At 57.9% G+C, this 24258-nt stretch overlaps 1 protein-coding gene across 3 annotated transcripts; it reads left to right on the top strand.

Annotated features, from left to right (window-relative positions):
* The first annotated feature begins 13538 nt into the window (after window positions 1-13538).
* On the top strand, window positions 13539-23957 carry RPL38 (ribosomal protein L38). 3 transcript variants are annotated; one of them, XM_061455233.1, is made up of 5 exons: window positions 13539-13543; window positions 22487-22518; window positions 22724-22784; window positions 23625-23747; window positions 23876-23957. In XM_061455233.1, exons 2-5 carry the CDS (start codon window positions 22516-22518, stop codon window positions 23899-23901), a joined length of 213 nt encoding a protein of 70 aa, XP_061311217.1. In that variant the 5' UTR covers window positions 13539-13543; window positions 22487-22515; the 3' UTR covers window positions 23902-23957. The 3 variants fall into 3 exon arrangements, with proteins under 3 accessions (XP_061311217.1, XP_061311216.1, XP_061311218.1); XM_061455232.1 differs by lacking the exon at window positions 13539-13543 and adding an exon at window positions 22231-22287; XM_061455234.1 differs by lacking the exon at window positions 13539-13543 and adding an exon at window positions 22243-22264.
* Window positions 23958-24258: the final 301 nt, after the last annotated feature.

Here is a 24258-nt window from a genome sequence, read left to right as displayed (position 1 = left end):
GCACCAGTGCCAGCACCCACAGCAATGCCAGCATCCACAGCAGCGCCCACGGCAGTGCCAGCACCCATAGCAGCACTCACACCAGCACCAGTGCCAGCACCCACAGCAATGCCAGCATCCACAGCAGCAGCCACAGCAGTGCCAGCACCAGCTAGCCCCTGGGGTGAGAAGTCACTTTTGGGGTCCCCTCGGGTGCTCCCAGAGGGACACTGAGCCCCGGCATCACCCCAAATGCTCACCGGGCAGTGGCTGGGTGCCCTGGGTCCTTCCAGGGGCCTCCTCCCTGGCACAGCATCATGTTCTCCCCGGGGAGAAGGGGACTGGGAGCAGGACTGTGCACCCAGCATCCATAGGGAGCTTACAGGAGGCAGCCAAACCACTCCTGCCCCAAGGGAAAAGCTGATCCCGAGCACGTGCCCCCGAGGAACACCAGCTCCGTGTCCCCTCCACAGCACCCAGCGATGCTGCAGGTCCCGCTCAGAGGTTTGCAGGCAGCAAAGCTGCCGTTTGGTGCTAAAGGGCTGGAAAAGCAGAGCCGTGGTGGGGCAGCAGCTCCCTGCATCCCTGGGGCACCCGGCGCAGAGGCGGCAGCGGGCACCTTCCCGCTTCCCAATGGATAATTGGCCACTAAATCCCTCCAGGGGAGAAACGGTGGGGGGAAAAAACCATCACAGCTGCGGAACTCGCTCTCCAAAATTATATCACCTGCTCTGACAGGATAATTGCTCCTTTTCCCTGAGATTTAGTACGGATCTCACATCCTTAAACAGTTGTGTGTTATTTTAAGGGCTCCCAGTGTTTTTCCCTCCTCTCCCAGGTAGCGCAGGAGCCGGCAGCAGAGGCGGTGCCCCCCCAGCAGGGAGATGGTTTTGGGGTGGAAGATGGTGATGGTGGCACCGTGCATCGGTCCCGTGGGGTGATGCAGGGAAGCACACGACTGTGGTACCCAGTGGAGCAGCACGGAGTGGGCATGATCCTGGTGCGGGTGTCACTGACATCCCACATGCAGCAGCAGCGTTTTGCCTTGTTCTCCCTGCACTCTAATGGCTACATCAATATTATCTCGCCTGCAGGTTGCCCTGTGACAGATGTATTAATGACACAGTGCAGAGCGCAGCATATGGGGACCAGCACAGGCAGGGGCCTCGCTTGGAGCAGGCAGAACCCACGCCAGCGGGGACCAGGGGGATATGTGCGGGGATCGAAGCCCTTGGCCAGACCCCAAGGACTCAGGCTGTTCTAATGCTGGGAGCCTTCTTGAAATGAACCCCTATATTTCGGGGTACAGTGTGTGTCATTCTGTGGGGTCTATGTCAGAGCCAGGCACCTGCTCCCAGACACTTCCACTGAGCCCCTCTGGCTTTCACCTTGACTTCAATCCCACAGACCCACGGCAGCCAGTGATAAATCAGCCTGGGGATGCCACCAACCGAGCCCCATCCATCACCGCGCAGGGGCTGACCCCGCTGCCGCCTGCCACCTGCGTGCCCTGCACGGGGACAGCGGCCCCTGGTCCCTGTCAGCCCCCGGGGATGCTCTGCCATGGTGACCGCCGGACCCCGGCGCAGCCCTGGGTGTTCATTAGGGTCCCCATGCAAGAGCCATAACCCGTGTCCTGGCAAACCAGAGCTCCTGCCCCGGCACCGGTCTGGCAGCAGCTGGCAGCCGGAGCATGGGAGCAGATGGGGTCCTGGTAATCACATCTGCCCACTACCATGGGATGGGTGAGGGGACCCCCCCATCACCTCACCGCCTCCCTGCATCCTCCATGTGCTGAGCCCGTGCCAGCTCTCCAGGGTGAGGAGAAGCAGCCCTTGTTATTCCATGGATTGCTTTGAAAATAAACCACCATTAAAGCGCTTTGGGATTACAGTCAAGTGAGAGCGAGTTGTTTAGGAGCCAGGGAACATGAAAAGACGGCTCAGCAAGAGGCTTTCCATCGTGCAAGCCCCATTCAAGAGCAGCATTCCTGGTGTTTGGGAGCTGCTGCCCGATCACACCCCCGTGCCATTCCCGAGGGGATGCTGTGCGGCTTGGCACCCTCTGGTAAAGGTTGGCCCTGAGGTACAGAGCAGCGCTGGCCATGCCCACAGCCATGGGGTGTGCGAGCCCCATCCCTGGGAGCGGGCTGGGGCAGGACTGGAGTTTGTAAATATATTATTTATTATTTCTATTACCCTTCTCCATTATTCATTGTTTCGTTCGCTGCTGTTCTATTATTAACTCTCCCAAGTGCTTTGGTGTTGCTCTGACATGAAAGAGGCACCGTGAAATTGCTCCTGTGTACCAGGGCGGAGGCAGCTGCAGGACCAGTGACCCCCAGCTCGGATCCAGTCGTGCCCCATTGGTGGCTATGGGGCTGGCTGCTGACCCCACAACCACATCCCGCTCGCCATGTGCCATGGAGCAAACTGTTCCCTTTGGAGGCAGGGTTTGGCAGAGGGAGAGGTGGGATGCTGAGGGAGCTGCAAGCATCTCCCCATAGCGATGGGGTGAAGGTTTCCCACAGGCACCCCTGAGCCCCAGGCCGCTCCGTGCCTACCCAGCATCCCTGGTGGTGTCTGCTTTAAATTGCTCCGGTTAAATTATGCATTAGGTTTTTAAAGAGCCATTTAAGCCTGGAGCAAGATGGTGAAGGGGTTTAACAGCGCCTGGTGCCCACCTCGGGCTGTTAAATTTCATCTCAGGCTGATGAGATGGGTCTTAATTTCCGCCTTTATTGAGACATGAGAAGCAGCTCCAGGGTGAGCTTTTTCGGGTGATTTTCAATGCAGGCAATGGGGTGGGTTATCATGGAGATAACCTGATTCGTGCCAGGCCCTGCCCACTGCCTGCCCATCAGGACTCACATGTACCGGCAGCCAGGAAAAGGGATGCTCAGTGCATAGGAAGGATCCAGCACCGGGATGCTCTCCAGGTCTCCACGGAGGTGATGTGGAAGGGGATGTGCCCATGACCCAGTGTAGACCCCTGGGGGGACAGCCCCTCGCTGGCACCACACCACAGCCGGGGCTCTGCTCCTCCTGGTGCCACCAGCTGCCACCAAACCTGTCCCCATCCGTGTGCGGGAGGAGCGGGGATGGCGAGGAGACACTTTAATCTCCATCAATTAGAAATAAAGCAGTTCTAACAGCAGGGCAATAAAAGAACCCTTTAATTTTAGAGCTAATTAAATATCAACAATTGGAATGCAGCAACAGACAGTTAACCTGGAGTAACCCATTATTTATAAGGAATATAATGCATTGACGGGGGGGCGAAGTGAGTTGTTGTCATTTTAATATCAGCTGTCACAGCCTAACTGCTCTCTTTTGTCTCACTCCAGCACAATCATCTCGCCGCTTCCTCCGGGACCGTTTCCACTTCTCTGCTCGACACAAGATTAATTAAGCCCAGGTCCCAGCAGAGGTGGGACGTGTGCTCCGGTCCCTGCGCCGTGAGCCGGGGTGACACCGGGGCCAGCCCAGCGAGACGACGGCTTCAGCCCCAGGGGTCAATGGCAACCGCATCCCACCGACTGCCTGACGACACAGCGCGAGCAGGGAATGAGTAACGGGGAGCACCAGCAGTGGGTACCAATGGGCACCCAGCAATGGGCTGTGGGTGGTTCTGAGGATGGACAGAGACACAGGTCCACAAGGGAATGGGTCCCAGTACCCCAAAACCAGCGGCAAAGCCCTCACGGGTGCAAACCCCTTGCACTGGGAAGCAGAAGAACTCGAAGAGGGGCATTCCTGGGGTCCCCATGGTCCAGGCTATGCACTGGGAGCCGGGCAGGAGGGATGCTCAGGCCCAGCACAGTATCTCAGCAGAGATGCCCTGAAAGCCTCCGTTGCTGCAGCTCGGGCACATCCATCACGGGCACTGCAGCCGCCTCCCGGCCTGCTCTGGGAGGCTCATTCAATATGTGCAAAAGCACTATTTAATTTAGTGATTTGTTAGATCTTTAATAGCTCCAGTGGCAGGAGGAGCAGCGGGGAGCGAAGCTGGGTCCTGGCCAGCCCTAAGGGGACACGGGGCTGCTGTGACACTGCCCTCACAGGGAAGAGCTTCTGCCCAAGAGCTCATCTCAGTCTCCCCTCTGGCAGGTTAAAGCCGTTCCCCTTGGCCTGTCCCTACAGGCCCTTTCCCAAGCCCCTTTCCAGGTTTCCTGGAGCCCCTTTAGGCACTGGAGCTGCTCTGAGGTCTCCCTGGTCTTTAATTCCCATATTAAAGCAATAGGTTGACTTTCCCCTTATTCACTCTGCCTGGCCTTGCCGTGTCCCTGAGCGTGGGATGAGGCTGCAAATGGGATATATCTCAAGTTAGAAGGGATCCATAAGGATCATCAATTCCAAACCCAATTGTGCATCTGCCCAGTGCTGTCAGCATCCGGCTGGCATAGGGAGGGGGAGAGGAAAACGGGAGGAGAAGGGGAACGTGGTGGGTGAAGCAGCAGCAGCGAGGGGCGTCTCGGCACAAACCCAGCGCAAGGGAAATGTTTTGACTCCCAGTCACGGGGCTTTTGTTAGAGCTGTGATGTATTGGCTTGAAAGGAAAACTGCCATCGTGTGACAAGAAGGGGATTTTTCTTTGGGAAACGTCAAAATGAAACACTTCCCGAGGGAAACGCCGCACCAGCGAAAGGCTGACGGCAAATCCCCCCCATCCCCGTGCCGAGGCTGGCACCGGCACCCCGAGCACCGGCGCTGCTGTGGCAGTGATTTGCCATTGAGCAGGAGCAGGGCAGGAGACGGTGGCCCCCACCCCAAACGCCCATCAACCACAGCGTCCCCATGGGAGCTCGTTCATGGCTTCAATTGCCAGGGAAATCCCAGCTCTTTCCCACCTGCTCTGAGTGGGAAGTTCGGTGGGATTTCATTAGGGTTATTACTGTTAACTCTCAAGGTCACAGGTTTACAGCCTGTGTGAGGGACTGCAGCCCCAGCCAAAGGAAGACCATTCCCGTGCTCTGCAGCAGCTCTCGGAGCCTGTTAGAGCTGCTCCGAACGTCTGCTGATAAATTAAAAACAAAGCAGAAAAGGAGAGGAAAAAGAGCGGGGAAGCAAAAGAGCCAAAGGAAAACTGCGCTAGGAGCCATGGAAGTGATGGATTGCGGGAGATAATCCATCTTGTCAGCCCAGGACTACATAACCTTGATGTCAGCGGGTATTTTTCTCTGAGTCTCCAGCTCGCCAGCGCAGGGATGGAGCCGCATCCGGGGAAGGAGGGGATGGCACAAGGGTGGCACCTCTAGAGACCTGCCGCGATCTGGGGGCTCCCCCTCGTTCCTGTGTCCCAGATGGGGAGCGGGATGGGAATGGGTCCCCAGGGGTACGGGGGAGGACGCGGCAGGGGCCGGCAGGGGCAGGTCCCAGCAGCGGCGCTGCCCCCTCTCCCTTCCTCTCCATCTCTTTCCGCCGCCTGCTCCCCCCCGCGCTCCCTTTCCTGCCTCTCTGCCGTTTTTATCTAACGCTGGCCGTGCAAATTGGTGTGAAATAAAGAAGAGGCATCTCTGCCCACAGATGAAATCAATTGATTTGGCAGGTCGCCTGTGGACACCTCCGAGCAGCACTTCCAATTTGCAGGACAGACGCCGGCTTGGCTGCGCCTCCTTTCCCTTTCTTCTCCTCCGTCTCTCCCACTCCCGCTCCTCCGCCCCAGTTTTTTTTTCCCTCTGTCTTTCCAATTTCCCTTTGATGTTCCTGTTATTTCTGCTTTCCACTTAATGGAAATCAGCCCTGGGTGGGTGTTTGTGTGTGTGTGTGCGTGCGGGGTTTGTTTAGGGACTCTCTGCACACACATACGTGTCTCCTGTCAGCGGGGACAGGGATGGTTTGGGTCATCCCATGGGGCTGGGTGGGAGCTGTAGCACCCCAGTGCTGTGGGTTTCTGCTCTCCCACCTCCCATGCTGCCTCTGCTGGGGTGGATCATAGCAGGTCTTGGGGCTGGGGACCGTTCCTTGGGCTCGGAGCAGCCCCATATGTGGCAGGACACAGAGAGGACCAGCAGAGGATGCACATGATGCTAGCTCTGCCCCAGGCTCTGCTCATCTTTCCTTCATCCTCATCCCTTCTCCATCTCCATTCTCCCTCTGTCTCCATCCCTCCTCAGTCTTGTTCCTCTTTTCCTCCATCTCCATGCATCCTCCATCTCTATCCCTCCTCTGTCTCTTTCCTTCCTGCATCTCCATCCCCTTTTCATCTGCATCCCCCTTCTACTTCCATCCCCTCTCCAGCTCCATCCCACCCAGGGACCCATGGGATAATAGCACAGAGCTGAACGGGGTCTGACCACCTCTGTGCTGCCTGTGAGCAGCCAGACGGGACTCTCCATCCCCAGACCAGCCACCTTCATCCCCAAACCCCACCAGCGCACGTCACGGGCAGCAGCAGCAGAGCAGCAGGAGCCCGGCAGGGTCCCGCACAGGCCGAGCTGCCTCAGTCGTGGCTGACACCCTCCCTGCTATTCCCAGAAGTTAAACATTACACAACTGCTCTTCATTAGAGCTTCAAGGCAAATGTGACGTTAATCACGAAAACCTTGATATTCTGCAGGAGACTTCAGACCTGAAAGGGAAGAGGGGAATAAAATCCCCCCACGCTTTCTTTCCAACGCTTTCATTTTACTTTGAGGTTAATAGAAGGCTAATTTGAAAGCACTCAGTTAATGAGAAAGCTAAAAATACTCCTCCCGTGCAGACCCTTCCTCCAGAGCGCCTGTCTCGGTGGCAGTGCCTGCACACGATGCTCTTGCAAGCTGGGGATGCGGTGCCCTCCTGATGGAGGGACATGGCTGGTGGCCACACAGGGATGTGGCCCAGACATGGGTCCCTTGGGCAGAGATAGGGAGGAGACCTGTGGGGCGTTCCCACACGTCTCCTTGGGTTGGCCACACGTGGGGCAGGGGACAGGGATGCAGCTTGCAACCACAGCATCACCTCCCAGATAAGAGCAGGGCTGGAGGGATCAGAGCCATGCAGAGCATGAGCCCGTCCCTGCCCGTCCCTTGCTACCATCCCATCGTCTGGAACGCGCCGCTGCCAAGGGAATACGCTGTTTTCCAGCACATCAGTCTGTGATGGGAAGCTAATGTTGTGTGGCTGGTTACAGCACGGCCTTGGCAGCTCCAGGAGGCACAGCCAGGATCCCTGCTGAGAACGCTCCAGGGAGCCCCCAGCTGATGTGTGGGGCTCCCCCCTCGCACCCCATCACCCCACCGACACCCCTATCCTCTGTGAGCTCCCCTTTGAACCCACTGCAGCTCCCAAGGGACACAGGTGGGCCCAGAGCTCACGTCCTGCTTTAGTTTCCACTGTGGCTCCCAGTTTTCCTCCCATAATGATGCTCCAGGAGGAAGGGACCAGCAGTAACGGGTGGATGGGACCTTCCCGCTGCAGGAGGGCTTGGAGCCAGACAGTGTCATCCATTCCCTGCCTGCTCCTCGCGGGAGTGCTGCTGCCAGATCCTGGTTTTCCATTGTGGAGCCTGGACCAGCTCCACGCTTGATGGGGACACCCACTTGTGCCACTCGGCACGAGCCCCTGCCAGTTTGCACCCTGGGAGTGCTCCCGGCAGTCCTTTGGGATGAGGGTTAATTGGGAAAGGATCCGCATGGAAAATCGCACATTCGAGTGCCTCGAACCTGGCGCTCGTGGCTCAGCTCCAAAACAGCCGAAAATTCACCCAGCTTTGAGGGCAACCCCTGGAGAGATCCCGGAGCTGCTGGTTTGGGATCGGCCGCATGCACGGGGCAGGGGGCTGAGGATGGCACCGACGGCTCATCGGCCATCAGCAAAGAAGTCACCTGGCACCTCAGCTTGGAACCGGGACCTCTGGGAGCCCAGAGCCCTGCTAGGGCATCACTGAGCTGCTGGAATCACGCTGGTACCCCTGGGAGATGCTGGGATGTGCCTGGAGATGCTGGGAAATGCTGGAATGTAGAAGATGCTTGGAGAAGCAGGGACCATGCCAGCGCATGCTGGGAGATGCTGGGAGAAGCTGGGGTGTACCAGAAGATGCTGGGAGAAGCAGGGACACGCCAGAGGCAGCAGCAAGCAGCGAGTCCCAGCTCTCCTCTCTCCAAAGGTGCCCCCGCGATGCCAAAGCATTTAAAGCAAACTGGAGTTGAGGAGGACAGGGTAAATTGCCTCCCCAGAACAAACGAGGAGGTTTTAACTCCCTTTCTAGAGCCACATTAAAGGGTTCCTTGTTCTCCTTCCGTCCCTTCCCTGGCTGTGCTCTGCTCCTCCAGAGACACGCTCGCATCTTCCCTTTGAGGTGTGTTTAACTGATGGCGGAGGCGATACCAAAGCATTCCTGGGGGGGCTGTGGGAGATGGGGGATGCTCAGGGCGCACACACAGACCCCCACACACCCCAGGCTCCCCCTGCTCCCTGACTCCTATTGATGGGTTAATTTTCCTTGGGGTTGCTGTTGGGGGGGGCAGAAGAAAAGCAGGAGATAATTGTAGCGGAATGGGCTGATAAGTAATGTTTGGTATCCTTTTTACAACCATTCCCCAGGGGCCCATTATGGTAATTTTTCTTCTATAACTGGCAAATTGTATAACAAGTCAGATGATAAACTAGCGAGCCGGGCAGAATTTGCATTTTAATACAACTGTCTAAATCACTTCTGCACATCGGGGCCGGACCGGGCGCTGCAGCATCCCTGCCTTGGGGACGTTATGGGGAGTGAGGGTTGGGATCCCCCCTCATGCCGCTGGCAGGGTCTGCAGCCCTACAGTGTGCATAGGCCATGGGCTGCCATTGTGCTGGGTTGGGGAGAGGAGCCCAAAGCCAACCGTGCAGAGCCCTTTGCCAAAGTCTTTTCTGCACCACAGCCCCCGAGCCCCGTGCCGTGATGTCCATGAGCCCTGTGCTGTGATGTCCCTGAGCCCTGCGCCGTGATGTCCATGAGCCCTGTGCTGTGACGTCCATGAACCCTATGTCAGGATGTCCCCAAGTCTTATGCCATGATGTCCGTGAAACCTGAGTCACGACGTCCCCATCTCTGTGCTCCAGTGTCCCTGAGCCTTGTGCCACAATGGCAATCCCCGTGCTGCGAGATCACGAAGCCCTGTGCTATGATGTCCCCAAGTCCAGCGTCATTATGCCCCCAAGCCATGTGCCGCAATGCCCCCAAAACCCTGTGCCACAATGTCCCCCAGCCCTGCATTGTCATACCCCCAAGCCCTGTGCCACAATGTCCCCAAGCTCTGTGCCACAATGTCCCCAAGCCCTGTGCCACAATGTCCCCAAGCTCTGCGCCATGATGTCTCCAAGCTCTGTGCCACAATGTCCCCAAGCCCTGTGCCACAATGTCCCCAAGCTCTGTGATGCAACGTCCCTGAGCTCTGTGACATAATGCTGATCCCTGTGCCACAATGTCCCCAAGCTCTGTGCCATAATGTCCCCAAGCTCTGTGATGCAACGTCCCTGAGCTCTGTGACATAATGCTGATCCCTGTGGCACAATATCCCCAAGCCCTGTGCTGTAATGTCCCCAAGCCCCGTACTGCAACGTCCCCAAACCCTACATTGCAGTGTCCCCAAGCTTTGTGCCATGAAGTGCCACAACATCTCCAAGCCCTGCATCGTGATGCTCCCGAGCCCTGTTCCAGCTCCACCTGCCCGTTCAAGGAGAGCTGTTAGCAGCCCATCCCTAGAAACGCAGTGCAGGATGCCAGGCTCCCTGACAGCTTTACAAATAGCAGCTCTTGGTCCAGTCTGAAGTGTTGATTAAAAGGAAAAGAAGAATGAAACCAGAACAAAGGCCGGGGTGGGGACCCCAGGCTGGGGCAGGCATCAGCCACCCTCTGCCACGGCATCTCCAGGCTTCAAGGCCATTAAAGCCGAGGCTTGTACCTGCCCTCGTTTCAAATGTGAAACTTAATTAAGGTTTTATAAACCCTCACCCCATGCAGAAAGCTGCCACTGCATTAGCAAGGCAAATAACACCCAGCTGAAGCTATTTTCTTGCCTGACCAAAGTCCAGTTTTTAATTAGGTGGCTGCTGAGACGTGGCATGAGCCATGTGACTGTGTCAGAGAGCCTTGGGGGGGCTCTTTTAATAAAAACACCAGAAAAACCCACAACAGAGCTGAAAATCTACAGTCTTAACAATAGGAAACATGTTCCCCCTGTGCCCTCGTGCTGATGGGGATGGTGGCAAGTGGCCATGGGATGCAGGGGAAGGAGTGAGATGCAGTGATTCACCAGGGCAGCAGCAGCACCCAGGTTTTGGGGTGGGGTCTGGGAGGCAGGGCGGCTGCCAGCTCTTCAAGGGACATTAAACCAATTGCCACATCTTGCAGGATTAACACAAGTGACACTCGCTTTGTACCCACATGTTTGCAGCGTGGAGCAGATGGCGGGGCCGCTGGACGGGATCCAGCGCGGCTCCGAGGCGAGCCTGGCACCATCGCCATGGAAAAGCCGTACTTCCCCCGGATCCACTGGGATATCCATTAGCTCTGCCAGCTGCCGGCGTGTCCAGCACCACTGGGAACAATCCTGGCACACTCTTGTGCTGACAGGGATTTAGCTGGAGTTGGCTTCATCTGGGAGCTTGTGGGATGCTCAGGTAATTGCCAGCGACAACGTTTGCATTGCCAAATTGCCTCTAATGGAGGAAGAAGGGAGAAGAAACACCCTGGTAAAGGGGGGACTCTCAAATGGTGAGGACATTTCCTATGTGCTGCATGGGTACCTTTTGGGAGAGGACTCAGCAACGCCGTTGGGATCCAGAGCCCCATCTCAGGGCCATCGTGGACCTGGGCTGGGATGCTCAGTCCCCTGTGAGGTCTCCAAGAGGTTTTCCCAGTGGGATGCTGGAGCTGGATCCGTCTCTCCCACACCAGCAGAGCCAGGGAGGTTTCCTCACCTCCCCCTTGCAGGCAGCCTGCCTGGCTCCTGCCTCCTCCAAGCGCTGCTCTGTGATTGATGAAATGATTCAAGCCCGAGTGACCAGGCCAGCGCCTCGTCCTTTCCTTTACAGAAGGGAAAGAAGCAGCTCCCAGGGAGCTCTGAAGGCAGAGCCAGGAGTGGACTCAGGGCCAAGGGGTGAGCTCTGCCTGTCCCAGTCCGTGCCTGGTCCATGGGGGTACCGCAGTTGTTCCCTTACCCCGCTGCCACCTCTGCTGATGAAGATGAGAGATGCCAGGCAGAGGCACTCAGGGTGTCCCCACCATCCCAGAGCCCCTGCAGATCTCTGTCCCACACCATCCCTGCTCTCCCAGCCCTCCTGAACTTGCTTCCACTGTGCTTTCCAAGCTTATTTCATGCCCCTTGGCAATGCTGGTGCTCGGGCCAGCAGCAGTTGTAGTCAGAGCTATGGAATTTGCCAACCCAAGGGCCAAGCACCCCGAGGTCATGCTTTGCCTGGAAGCTCTCCTGAGCATCCTGCTCCAGGCAGGAAAGCACCAGATGATGGGGAACCCCTATCCTGGCCGTGAGGGGCTGTGAATAACAGAAGAGGAATCTACAAGTAATTTCTAATTAATTAAGAATGATGGATGGAGGGGATGGGGTGACTCCACTTAAATCACACAGATCCTTAAAGGGCCTCGTTCCTGCCACCATCCAATCGATTCGCTGGTTTGAAGGAGGAAAAAAGAAGAAAAGGAGCTTCACATTATAACACTTAGAGGAGGTACCACTGCCCGAGCAGGGTATCCCATTGGGCTGGCACATCCCTCTGCCGGCTCTGGCTGCGCCAAAGGAGGGATGAGGGGTGCCCAGCACGGACCCAGAGCATTGGCACAGCCACGGCCACCTCAGGGCAGGGGGGTCTGGCTTTGCAAAGCTCAGCCCTGGGCTTCATTTGCTCCTCCTGACCTGGCAGCGCCGCGGCTGCCATTGGTGACAGCCGGCTCGCGGCGGAGGGCTCCTGTCAACCCCTGCTTCAATTCATTACAGCTCTGTCTCATTAGCGCCCGATCCACTCGGCCCCATGCAGACCATGTGCCACGCTGCTCCCAGCCAAGGTGACAGGATGCCGGCTGGCAAAGGGCCTGGCTCGTGGGCTGCGGCGCACGCTGCTGAGCCAGCACCGGCACCGGGGGCAGCTCCATCACCGCATCCTCCTCAGCAAGCGGCTGTTGCGTGGCATCGCCTTTGGGGCTAATACAGGCACCCGGGCGAGCTGCAGCACCTTGCCCAGGGGGTGCTTAATGGGGAGAGGAGGCTGGAGCTCGGCATTAGCTGCGGCGCGGCTGGAAGCGTTCCTCACTATTACGTTAATGGTGCTGCCGTGGCCGTATTCGTTAAGTGATGGGCAGTTTTGCCTAGGGCTCGACCATTTACCTTCCCAGGACATTAGGAGTCATTGCGCACAACTGCTCCGCAAAGCCCAGTTTCCACCTTATTGTGTGGAAAGGCAGCCAGTCATAAGGTGAGGGCGCGAGGAAGGAGGAGCTGTGCTGGCAGGGTTATTCCCTTGGGAAGGGAAAAGCTCACTGGCTGCAGCCATGGGACTGCCAGGGCTGGGTGTTAGGGATGGACACATCCCTAGGGATCTCACATGGACATGGAGAGAGGAGCCCCCACATCGCCGTGCTGGCACGTGTGGGATGTGCACCAGGACAGAGAGGTGAGGGGAGGAATGGGATGGGATGGGAAAGGAGGGGAAGAGGTGAAATAGGATGGGCTGAAATGAAGGCAAGGGAAGCTCCAAGGAGCAGCCAAGGAGGGGAGCTGTTGGGCACTGCCAAGTCCATTCCCATCCCGTGTTCACTGCCTTTTAGCAGCGTGGGGAAGGAAAAGCGTTGCTTAAGGAAGAGCATACCTAAAACACCCAGCTTGCCAACATCCCTTTAATGAAGCGATAACAGGAGCTGCGCGTGAATCCATCCCGAGCCGTGGGCACGGGGCCAGGAGGAGCCTCCCGCTGCAGCAATCGCATCCCATTAAAAGATGGTTTCGCTCCTGGCTTTTGTTAAACATTTGCTCATTTAACCGAGAGGCTGAAAAGTTCCGAGCAGGAAAAGCAGCTCCTCTACGAGCTTCCCACCGCTCGCTTCCAGCGGGAAGCACTTGAGCCACCACTTCCCTTTCCCATCCCTGTGTTTGAGGCCAGAATTACTTTATCGCCCACTGAAGGAAAAGAAAAAGAAGGGGGGAAGTGTCTAAGTAGTCATTTATTAACAGCTATAAGTATCATTAGGCAGGGAGATGTGGTAAAATATAGATTACACCGGGAAGAACCAAGTATCCGAGTGCCATTTTTCCTGTTCAGCATGTCATTACACATCCCGGCGTGGCGTATCACAGCCATGATTAGTAGCATCAAATGACTTCTGAAAAATGATTATGTGCCATTAAAAACATCAGTCTACCCGAAACCAGCACAAACAAATGGCCGTGCCGGGGATGAGTCATTAGCTCCCGGGCCGCGGATGTGACGGGAATCCCGGAGACGCGGCGGAAGCAACCGGTGGGTGCTGTGGTGGTGCCTTGGGGATGAGGGGGAGGCAAACGCCGGTGGGGTGGAAGCTGATGGACGGAGGGATGGGCTGGCTGGGTACCAGAGCAGTGCCTGGAGGGATGCATAGGGAGGGCGGTTGTAGGGTGGGTGCAGGAGGTGCCTGCCCTGTACCTGCAGGTCGCAAATGTGCGGCTCCCTCTGCTCTCAGGGCGGCTCATCCAGCTCTGTCTTTCCCTTTCTCCATCTACAACTGCAGAACATGGCCCAGGCATCTCCTTGTCCTGGCACAGACCTGCCTGCCTGTACTATTGTACAGCTCCACCACCCCAAACCCCAGCCCCATTGCCCCCAAGTCCATTGCCCCATGTCTATCACCCCAAGCCGTTACTCTTGCTCCATCCAAACCATCACCCAGGCCCCATCACTCAAACCATTAACTAATTCATCACCTCAAGCCCTTTCCCTGCCCAAATCCATCACCTTGGTTCCATCACTTCAACCCATTAACACAAGGCATCACTCCAACCCATTGCCTGGGTTCCATCACTCCAGTCCAACACCCAAACCCATCACCGCAGCTCCATCACCCACGCTGCCCTCCCTTGCACTCAGCCATGCCCACCCCGCTGCCAGCACTTCTCTCCCTGCTCTCTCCACTTGAAGAGGACATAAATCCAGTTAGTATGTCCAAAGAAGAAAAATCAAAATGTCACATCAGTGGGGACGGTTCAGTTGAAGGCTATTGATTGTCTCAGAGAATAGTCTCCCTTTATTCACCTACTTAGTCCCTTCCCTGGGCACGTATGAGTTCATCAAACATTGTCACACCACATAATAAAGCTTGTTCCCAGGTGTTCCTGCAGCAGCTCACACTTCGTCCTGCCTTCCTGGCAAGCAGAAATTCAGGGAAGAAAGGCTTCTGTGGCAGAACAAATGCTTGATGGTGGCTGAGGCCTCCCGAGGCCAAGGGAGGATGACCATGACCATGCGCAGGACTGCCTGGGCTTTGTTTGCAGCCTTTTCCTGCTGTATCCTCGCTGCCTCACACATCCATGGGGATACAACTCCTGAGGGCCATGCTGGGGGTTCTTTAAACCCTGGTACCCCATGGGGACATCCCAAGTGGTGCCACCATCCCCAGCCGTGGAGCTCCTCCCTGCATCCTGTGCCCTGTAGGGACCTGAGCCGGATGCTGCCACCAATGTCCTCTGACCACTTGGGTGGTGGCAGCCACCAACCCTCATCCTCTGGTTGCAATGAATTGGAAGCATGAACGGGTGCCTCTGAGCCATGCTTATTATTCATGTTATTTGTGCGTTGATCTGATTGTGTGTAATGATTTAATCTGTTAATGGCCCCTGATTCAATCTGCTCCTCTCCACTTTAATCTCCTTTTGCCGTTTGCACCTGAGCTGCTGATTTATCTGACGGCCTTTTGGCAGCGCAGGGTCGGGTTTGCAGCTCTCGGCACCGCTGCCGTGGCAGGGCCATGGCAGGGCACCAGCACGTTGTGGCTGCGGGGGGCCAGGAGGAGGAGGCAGGATGCAGTGAGACAGAAACCCCCTGGGGCTACCCAAACCTGGGGGTGGGGTACTGGGAGCATCTGGAGGTACCAGCTTCCATCACCCCAACTCCATCACACTGGGATCTATCAGTGCAATGAGAACCGGTGGGATGAGGGCCCAGAGGGATGCACAGAGCTGCATCCCCCCAGCCTGTGCAGGGGTGGATGTACAATTCGTAGCCTAGATGACAGCGGGGTGCAGCCGGATGGGGTCAGTGTAATTTAGACCCAGGAAGCATTTGCAGCTTTCAATTCCCGACATCCCAGGGGGGATGGATGCATCCCATGAGCTGGCGGTGGAGGAGAGGGCCCGGGGATCGCCTTGCCGAGGGAGGGAAGGAGGTGGGGGCACATGGTGGCTACTGATGCACATCCCCTGCCCGAGAGGTGCCCTCTGTGCCATTGCCATTCCCCACCTCGTGCTGCCAGAGCTCCAGCACTGATTTATGGTGGCACAAGGATGAAATCAAAGCCCCCGGGCTCCCAAGGACGCAGCAGCAGCTCCTGCGCTGCATTCTGACCCCGAGCACGCGGCAGGCGCGGTGGCTGCATGCCAATGGGAGCCGGTCCCGGCCCTCCGGGCTCCTCCTGGGAAGATGGATCTCTGCACGGGAGCCGGAGGATGCTGGTGGCAGGGATGGAGGAGTGGGATGTGCTGCTGTTAACGTGGTGTCGGAAGAGCTCTGGGGGCTGCGCGTGTAACCGTAACGGGGCAGTGACAAATGCCATCCCTCCCGAGGCAAAGCAAATCTCCCCCAGCCAAAGACGACAGGAACTGTGGCAAGTAACAGGATTTGCCACCAGCTCCTGGGTACCAGCCAGAGCTGAGTCTCTGCCTTCGCCTTCCAGGTTGCCCTGGGTGCCCTGCGCTCTCCTGCCTTGATCCCAGCGCTGCCGAGCCCGGAATGGCAAATCCCAGCGTCAGGGCTGGTCTCTGTTCTGGCTCCTCTCGCCTGACGTGGAATGATTTTTGGAGGCAGTTGGTGGCGAGGGAGTACAGCTGCTGCTAAGTTATCCAAACGATTTATCTTAAGATTCATCCAGAATTCATTGTGCCGGGAGCCTGGGCAATGTCGGCTTTTAATATTCATGCGGATTTGGAGGCAGCGTTCATCACAGCCTCTGACAATTTGCACTTCCCTTAATTGCCGGAGCAGCCGGCTCTGCCCGGCCACCACCCCTCGCCACTGTCCCCAGGGGTGGCTGCAGGGTGCCTGCTCGGCTTTCCCTTCCCTGTGTTAACTGGTGCGTGTGGGCACGGGGCCGCATGGTGCTCCCCGCATCCCTGCTCCGAGCACCCGCAGCATCCCGGCTGCGCATCCCGCAGCAGATGGGATGCTCCAGCCCCACGGCACATCCCAGTGCGGGCACACGGAGCCGGGCCCCGGCTGTGCCCTCGCTGCTGCCCCGCCGGCTGCCGCCGTGCCCGCGGCTGGCGTTACCTGTCACCGCCGTCACTCCGCTCCCGTCCCGGCAGCTGCCACCGCACGGGGAATGAATACCAATGAGGCTGATGGAGCCGCAGCCTCGCGGGGGGCTCGTGAGGGGATGGGGGGCACGGGGCGCAGCGGTGGCACTGCCTGCGCCAAGACCCGTGATGGGGAGGTGGGCACAGACCTGGCCCCAGCACATGCAGCCTCTGGGTCACCCACCAGCAATGGACCCCGCAGCCAGTGGCATGTCCACATCTGAAGCCCCTTCCATCCCTTTGCACCCTAAAGCCAGCACCACCCCGGCGCGAGCAGCCCCATGAAAGAGCCCTGGGACAGTGCATGGGGTCCATCCATCACCCCAAAACATCCCCAGGGCCCCCCAAAAGCACCAGTCCGTCCGTCCGTCCGTCCCCCCCAGAGGAGGCAGCCGGTCGCAGTGCGGCGCTGGGTGGGTTTCTGCTGTCCCCACGCTGTAATTGTCCTAATTAGATCTGCGTGTTTTGATGAAGGCTTCACAAGGAATGAAAAGGCAAGCGGAGCAGGCAGGCAGGAGGAGATAATCGAATCGCAGATGACATTCCCATCACCCAGCCTCCCCGCACAGCCTCTGCTGCAGCCGAGTCGGAAAATTATGCATAAGGGGGGAGGAAAATTACCATAATCTTCCTCTGCAGGATGACACCGACTTCAGCTGGAGCTGCTCTGCCCTCGCCTCAGCGCTGCCACCGCTGGTGCCACCCGTCCGTGTCATGCACCTACCCAGTGGCCACCAATACCCTCCCAACGGCCACCAGCTCAGGGACCTTTGCCCACTCAGCGCATCCTCCCTCCTTGCAGCACCCATGGGGTGATGGTCCTGGCTCTGCTGTGTCAGGCTGGGTCACTATTAGTGGCTCTCCATGAAGACAAGTGCAGGGGGACATAGGCCAGTGACACAAGGATGTGATACAGCAGCTCACGCACTGCCCTGTGCTCCTAAACAGCAAATCCCCTTTGGAGGTGGATGGAGGCAAGCAGGGGGTAGCATCATGGCATCACCTCAGCTCTCCCTGCTCGGGTACCAGGCGAGATGAGGCACCAGGGCCCATGGGATGGTGCAGGATGAGGCAGCCAGCAGGGATCTGGGCATGTCCTGCCCCATGCAGGGGGGTGCCCATTCATGGGGTGGGGGTCCTCACCTCAAAACCCCACTCCACAACATTCCCCGTGCTCAGACCATCACAAGCTGATGCCCAGGGGAGCGGTGGGGCTGGGGAATGGGACTCGGATCCTTTTTATCTCTCCTAACTTCAGATGAGGAGCCCAGAGCCCAGCTGGGAGAGGGTCCCGGGGGGGGTGAGGCTGGCTCCAGGGGGGCTGAACGGGTAGACTGTGCTGTAATTACATACAATTAAGATGAACTTCTCTCCCTTTTCTCTGCACATCTCCCCTGAGGTGCAGAAAAGCCCCTCTGGAGAAGCAGCCGCTGCTCCTTCCTCTGCAGAGCACCTGGTTCTGCCCGCACCAGCATCCCTGGCCATGGACCATGCGCCATGGAGGATGTGCTGTGGGGCATGTGCCATGGAGAACATCAGTGCCCACTGCACCAGATAAATGCCATCACACAGGTACCCCAACAGCAGGACCACCACCAGCATCACCAGCTCCCCCCATGCTGGTGGGCATGGGCTGCGGATGGGGACCCCAGCACCTCCTGCTCTGCACCCCTTGGCTGGTTTTTACCCCCTTGGTATTGTTCCCATCCGAGGAGGGATGCTGAGCGGCTGGGACTTGGATATTACATGGCTTTGCTGCAGCATCACCCCAGCACATTAAACCCCCAAACCAGCAGCAGTGCAAGAGCCGCTCCCCAGGAGATGCTGATCCTGGCTCCCGTGTGACTGCTCCATGGGGCAGGATCCGGCCCAGCCCTAATTAAAAGGAACATACATTCAAGGGCTTCAAACGGCTCCCGATGCCTGCGGGAAACTTCCCACTGTGTTTATCCCCCTTTTCCCTGCTCCGGCCACGCTGCGATGCCCCCCATGAACTGACACCCCCCCCCCCCCAACCACCCCCAGCCCTCTGTGTCCCCCATCGCCAAATTTCCTCCTCCCTTTCCAGGGTATTTCCAAGAAAAGCTCCTTTGTTTCTTGGGATTTCATCTCCCTCCGCTGCCTGTCCCCACCTCGAGCCTGCGCCTGCCTTTGTCCTCAGCAGATAAAGAACAAAAGGGGAAGAGATGGAGAAAATATCATCTCGCCTCCAAATGGGCTTTTTTTCTTCCCCCCCCCCCGCCCCAAGTCGCCCGTGGAGCTTCGGATGCTCTTTAAGAGCCGTGCTGATGAATGCGAGGGCATGGGAGCTGCCATTAGGAGTGAATTGATCGGTGTTCGGCAGCAGCGCTGCCAGGGCCCTTTGCTTTAAGATTGGAGAAGGGAAGAATGAGAGTGAAGCGGGGGGGGAGAAAGAAAATACAGAGTGATTGGGAAGAGGTTCCTGTCCCTGTTAATGATGAACGCATCCAGCGGCTGCGGCCGCGCTCGGAGCAGGCAATCGCCATGCAGGGCCTCGCTCCTCTGCGCCAGAGGGAGAAACTCCAGGAAACGAGGGAAAAATCCATTTCTGCTGCAGTTTGTTCCCTGGATGGGGGAATCTCCCCTGGAATGGGTCCTTCCGTGTCTGCCGTTTACTGTGCCAGCTCCCAGCTCGGCCACGTCACCTTCCCAGGGTTGGGAGGACCAAAACCCAGTTCCACAAGGAGAACAAGGGATGGATAGGGGCTGGGGCTGGGGGCTGTGCAGCTTGGGGACGTGCTGCTCTGTGTGCATGTCTGCAGCACACGCGTGTCCACATGGATTGGACATGCACTGCTCGGGCACACAGCACATGGGGTGAGCGCATGGGTCCATGTTCCGCGTCTCAGGCATGTTCGTCTCAGCTGCGCGCATCCCAGACATGCACATCCCAGCCTTGAACATCCCAGATGTGCACATCTCAACCATGCACATCTCGGGCATGCTCATCTCAGCTTTCCACCTCTTGGACACACACACCACAGCCCAAATTGGGGTTCCGCAGCTGTGGGGTGCAGCCACAGTGGGACTCCTGCAGGCAGCCCCCCAGGGACACTATGTACCTCTGTGGACACGTCTCCTGTCACGCAAGTACCACATCGTGTCCCCGAGGATGGGCAATGCCTCCCATGCTCTAAGCTGTGGGATGCAGAAACCATGGGTGAAGGAGACAGCAGCAGCGCTGCAGCATCGTTAGGAGCAAACATCTGGGGGTGCTGCATGGGGACCATGAGCAGGGGCAGTCGTGTCCCCAGGGAAGAGCAAGAGAAGGAACGCACCAGCACTCTGGGTGGGCAGGGTGCTCCCAGGTCTCCAGCACATGCCAGAGGATGTGGAATGCTCTGATTCCATCGAGGTGCGCTGCAGGTGAGGATGCGGAGCCAGGGGTCCAGGCAGTGGGTACCAAATGATGCTGCAGGGACACCCCCCTTGCTGTCCCAGGCCTGCAAGAAACACTTGGTATGCTGGGACTGGTCCCATAGCTCAGAGCTCACCCTGATGCACACCCAAGCTGTGGTTCCCCTCCCTGTACCAGGAAAAGCACTGAAGGACGGTGTCATCGTGCACAATGAAACCAGGGCTGCCCTGGTTGTGCACACATCGCCGTGAGCCCCAACTGTACCCCAGGGAGGTCACAGCAAGCAGTGCCAAGGGATGGAGCCAGCAGCAGATTATCCTCAGCGCTCCTTTAACGCCAGATCAGGCCTTTGAGAGGGGAAGAGAGAAAACCCACATCGGATTTTCATCCCTTGCTGGTTTTTCATCCATCCCCTGTTGTCTCCCGCCTCCCGCAGCCCCCGGAGCTGCTGCTGCTGATAAGGTGATAGCATCTAATCGCCTGCTGCCAACCGCTGCTGCAAATAAACCCCTGTGCGAGCTGCCAGGGGGATGCCACCCGTGCCGACCCGGTCCCCATTGTCCCCCAAGGGCCCTGGGGGGGGGGGATATCACCCCAACAGGCTCCGTGGGGAGCACCCAGGGGTCCTGGTGAGGTGTGGGGATTCAGCATCCTGGTTCTCTTCCATGTGTCTCCATCAACATCCACCTCACTGGAGCATCCTCACGGAGGAAGAGGAGGAGGAGGAAGGCTCCTTTCCCAACTGGGGTAAGGGGTTTACGATGCCCCCAAACCCTAGGGTTAAACACAACCCCAATCCTGGCCCTGCGCTTCCCAAGCACAACCAGAGAAGGGGTTTAATACCTAGAGCTGGTGTTGGGTGGGTGAATTAAGGCTACTAATTGAATTTCATCAGGCAGCGGAGCCGGGCCGGTGGGAGGCAGGCGGGAAACGCGTTTGATGTGTTTTAAGAGCTGCAGTTTCGGAGCGCGATGGGGTTTGGGGCTGGGTTTATTTGCTTTTTGCTTTAATTTAAAGCTGGTTGTAAAATGATCCCATCTTTGAGGAGGGAATGACTCCCATGAATTATTTGGTGTTGATTTAGACACCCACCCAGCTTTTAAATAATGGTAATAGAGTGAAAGGGAATCCGCTCCAGGGAGGAGCAGGAAGGATGCTGCTGGGGAGGGGGACGACAGGGATGTGGGATGTGACCACCACTCCCCATAGTGAGGCCACGCTGTACTTTGGGTTAAAAGCATCAGCATTCAGCATCGGTGCTGGAATGGGCACTTTTCATGCCGGTTTGGTTTTATTATGACACCAAGGAGCCGGCATCCCTCTCGGCTGTTGATTTACGCTGGTGGTGGTTTAATTGTACGATTCAGCATGCCTTGAAACATGAAAAACTGCTCCAGTTTTGAAGCGATTAAAAGGCAGCCGGGTAGATCAGCCCCTTCCAATGAGATAAGTAAATCACACAATTAAATACTCATCGGGTGGCAAAGGGAAGCAACCCACCTGAAACGCTTCACTCCTCTGTGTGAGCCCCACAGATCCCACCCCAACTATGCCCCAGAGGTCTTAGTGGGATACTGGGAGCACTATGGGATGCAGTGACGGGAACAGGGTGCTGGGTCAGGGTGCCACAGCAGCCACACAAGAGCCACCAGCTCCATTAATTCCCTCTTTGCACCCTAGGAATGCTGGACCAGGACAAGCCACACCACTGCTCCCATCACCCTTGGGGTCCAGCCCCTCCAAGTGATGACCCAAGCTGGGGAGTCCCTTCATGAATAGAGGGTCCCTGGATGCACTGATGGGCAGCCTCCCCATTGCACCCCATGACCCCATTCAAGCACCCAGAAACCAGCATCACCGAGGAGCACCCCAGCATCCCCATATACTGCTCCTTCCACACATAGGGCTCAGTGGGATGGGGACAGGATAAGAGGGATTGATGGCATACAGGGACAGGATGGGGACCCTCGCTTCCCCCCGATCCCCCGATGGTTATTGCAGCGGCTTAGGGTCGTTTGAGGGGTTTAGAGTGTGGCTGAAGCTCTCTCTTGTGGCAAAACCGCTCCATTACACCCCTTCCCGAAACATAGAGCCACAGCATCCAGAGACATCGAGCCCCAGCATCTCTCGGAGTGGGGGGGGGGGGGGGGAGCCCCGGCGCAGGACCCCATCTCCTGGATCCTCCCGGAGAGATGCCGGGGCTCAGGAGGATGGAGCATCCCGCCCTTCCAGCCGTGCACGGAGGGATGCGGGAGGCCAGAGGTGCCCGGTGCTCCCCGCACACCCCCCCGGGTCTCAGGGGCTGAGACCCTGCCAACTCATCACAGGCATCGCGCCCTCCACCGCGATCGCGACTCTGCTCTGTTTTGTCCCTCGGCCCGAGCCGTAGCGACGCTCCAGGGGGGGCGGGTTTAAGGCTTGTATGCGGAAGCGGGAGCTCACTTCCGGTTTGTGCGCTGAGGAGGGAGCTGTGAGTATGGCGCCGGGGGGGGGGGGGGGGGCGGTGCGGGATCCGCCGCCATCCGCGGCTGTGCGGGAGCGGGCGGCCCCGCGGCGGGCTCGGGGAGCGGAGGGGACGCGGGGGGAGCCGGGGGTGGCCGATGGGCGGCGGGCGGGCGGCCGATGGGGGTCGGTGGGACTGACGCCATCTTGGGTTGTGCCTTCCGCAGGTTGGAGCGCTCCGAGCCCGGCCGGCACCATGGTGAGGAGCGGGGAGGGGGGGGGGGCCTATCCTGCCCGGCCCCTGCGGTGCTGCGGGAGGCAGCGCAGCCCCCGCGCCGTGTTACGGCTGCCACGGCCCTGGCGGAGAGCGGAGGTGGCTGCAGGGAGCGGAGCCCCCGCAGGCCCTGTTGGGGGGGGGGCTCTGGGGTGTCGGGTGTGTGCTGAGGGGGTGCTCTGCTTCCCAGCCCCGCAAGATTGAGGAGATCAAAGACTTCCTGCTGACAGCGCGGAGGAAGGACGCCAAGTGTGAGTGGGGGGGGTGAGGGGGGAGCGAGCGGCCCCATGGAGCCCCTTGGCTCGGGAGCACTGGGATTTAAAGCGGTTTTGCTTAGGGTTAACGTGAGAGGCCACCCTGGGCGGGGGGGTGCTGTGGGTGCGGGACTTGGGTGCTCCAGCGGTGGCTGCCGCTGTGCACCCGGCGGGGCTCAGCCCAGCCCCAGCTTGGAAGCTCATTTCACATGAGCCCATCCCTGGTGCTCTGTAGCCTTCAGATCAGTGCAGGGTGTCAGGGCTGTCACGGTGACAAGGGAATCCTGGCCGGACTTAGGTCTCCTTCCATTGTACGTGCAAAGGTGGTGATGATTGAAGCTCTGGCAATGCCTTGCTGCAGTATTTAGCCATGTGTGAGGAGTTTTCCCTCTTCTCTCAGTTACTTGGATGTAGCTGTCCCAGGGAAGAGGCGCTTTCACACTGGAAGCCTTTTGTTAACCCACCGGTGTGGGTGAGAGGGAGAGTTCCGCATTGAAACTCTGATGGAGCTGCTGACAGCCCCTCACAAAGCATTCCTGGGCTGGTCCACTTGGATTTCCCAGCAGCTCCAGCCAAGTAGCTCAGATCAAATGGCTTTTGGGGAGCGCTGAGCGTGGAGTTGGGGGTCTGCAGTGTCGAAGTGGGAGTTACAATCACTTCTTCACGTTGGTGGTTGTAAAACCAGCCTCAAAATGCAGCTGTTGGCTCTGAGGAGCATGGGGCTGAACCCCTGCACGCAGCAGAGGCTGTTGGTGCAGCAAAATCCACTTGATTTGGGGGTTTCCAGTGCAGGCAGGGTTGGGGTGGCTCCATCCTGAGCTGTTCCTGACCCTGCAGCCGTCAAGATCAAGAAGAACAAGGACAATGTGAAGTTCAAGGTGCGCTGCAGCCGGTACCTCTACACCCTGGTCATCACGGACAAGGAGAAGGCCGAGAAGCTGAAGCAGTCGCTGCCCCCAGGTATCTCCTGGTGTCCCAGGGGAGCTGCCTCACAGCGGGAGCCCCATCCCGGGATGTGTCCCTGCTCCAGGGTGTGGGGTTCTGTGTGAATGGAGCTGTTTCTCACCAGCACTTTCTCTCCTCTGCAGGTTTGGCTGTCAAGGAGCTGAAATGAGCCAATAAATGAGAGTTTTGTTGTTTGTTACAATAAATAAACGTGACTGTTCCCCACTGGGGTGTGTGTGTCTGTCCATGTGGCCCTGGCTGATCCTGCAAGGGTTCATGTGGTGACCTGAGCCCCGAGCTCAGGAATGCTGAGGGGTGCTTCCTGGGGGATATGGTGGATCTGGGACAATATGGGACTACCCTATAGTTCCTGGACAGGAGGCCATGTCATTATAGCAGGGACGGGATGGGAGTGTGCCCTGTCTATATAGCAGGGCAGTGACAAAGTGTGAGGCTCCTATAGAAAGGATGAGTGTGGTGCCCCTATAAAAAGGCAGTGGTGGGGTGCAGTGTCCCTATAGCAGGG

Source organism: Pezoporus flaviventris, unplaced genomic scaffold, assembly GCF_033815535.1.
Source record: "Pezoporus flaviventris isolate CSIRO_AGI_PZ_B2104156 unplaced genomic scaffold, CSIRO_AGI_Pfla_v1 ptg000020l, whole genome shotgun sequence".
NCBI classification, from domain to species: domain Eukaryota; kingdom Metazoa; phylum Chordata; class Aves; order Psittaciformes; family Psittacidae; genus Pezoporus; species Pezoporus flaviventris.
The sequence above is the reverse complement of the archived record's forward strand: the minus strand, read 5'-3'. Positions and strand labels throughout refer to the sequence as shown.

What these genes read in the sequence shown, in the direction of transcription:
- RPL38 (XM_061455233.1), top strand. An exon ending in GCGGAGGAAGGACGCCAAGT is followed by an intron (nt 22,785 to 23,624) that starts GTGAGTGGGGGG and finishes CTGACCCTGCAG; the next exon opens with CCGTCAAGATCAAGAAGAAC. An exon ending in GAAGCAGTCGCTGCCCCCAG is followed by an intron (nt 23,748 to 23,875) that starts GTATCTCCTGGT and finishes TCTCCTCTGCAG; the next exon opens with GTTTGGCTGTCAAGGAGCTG.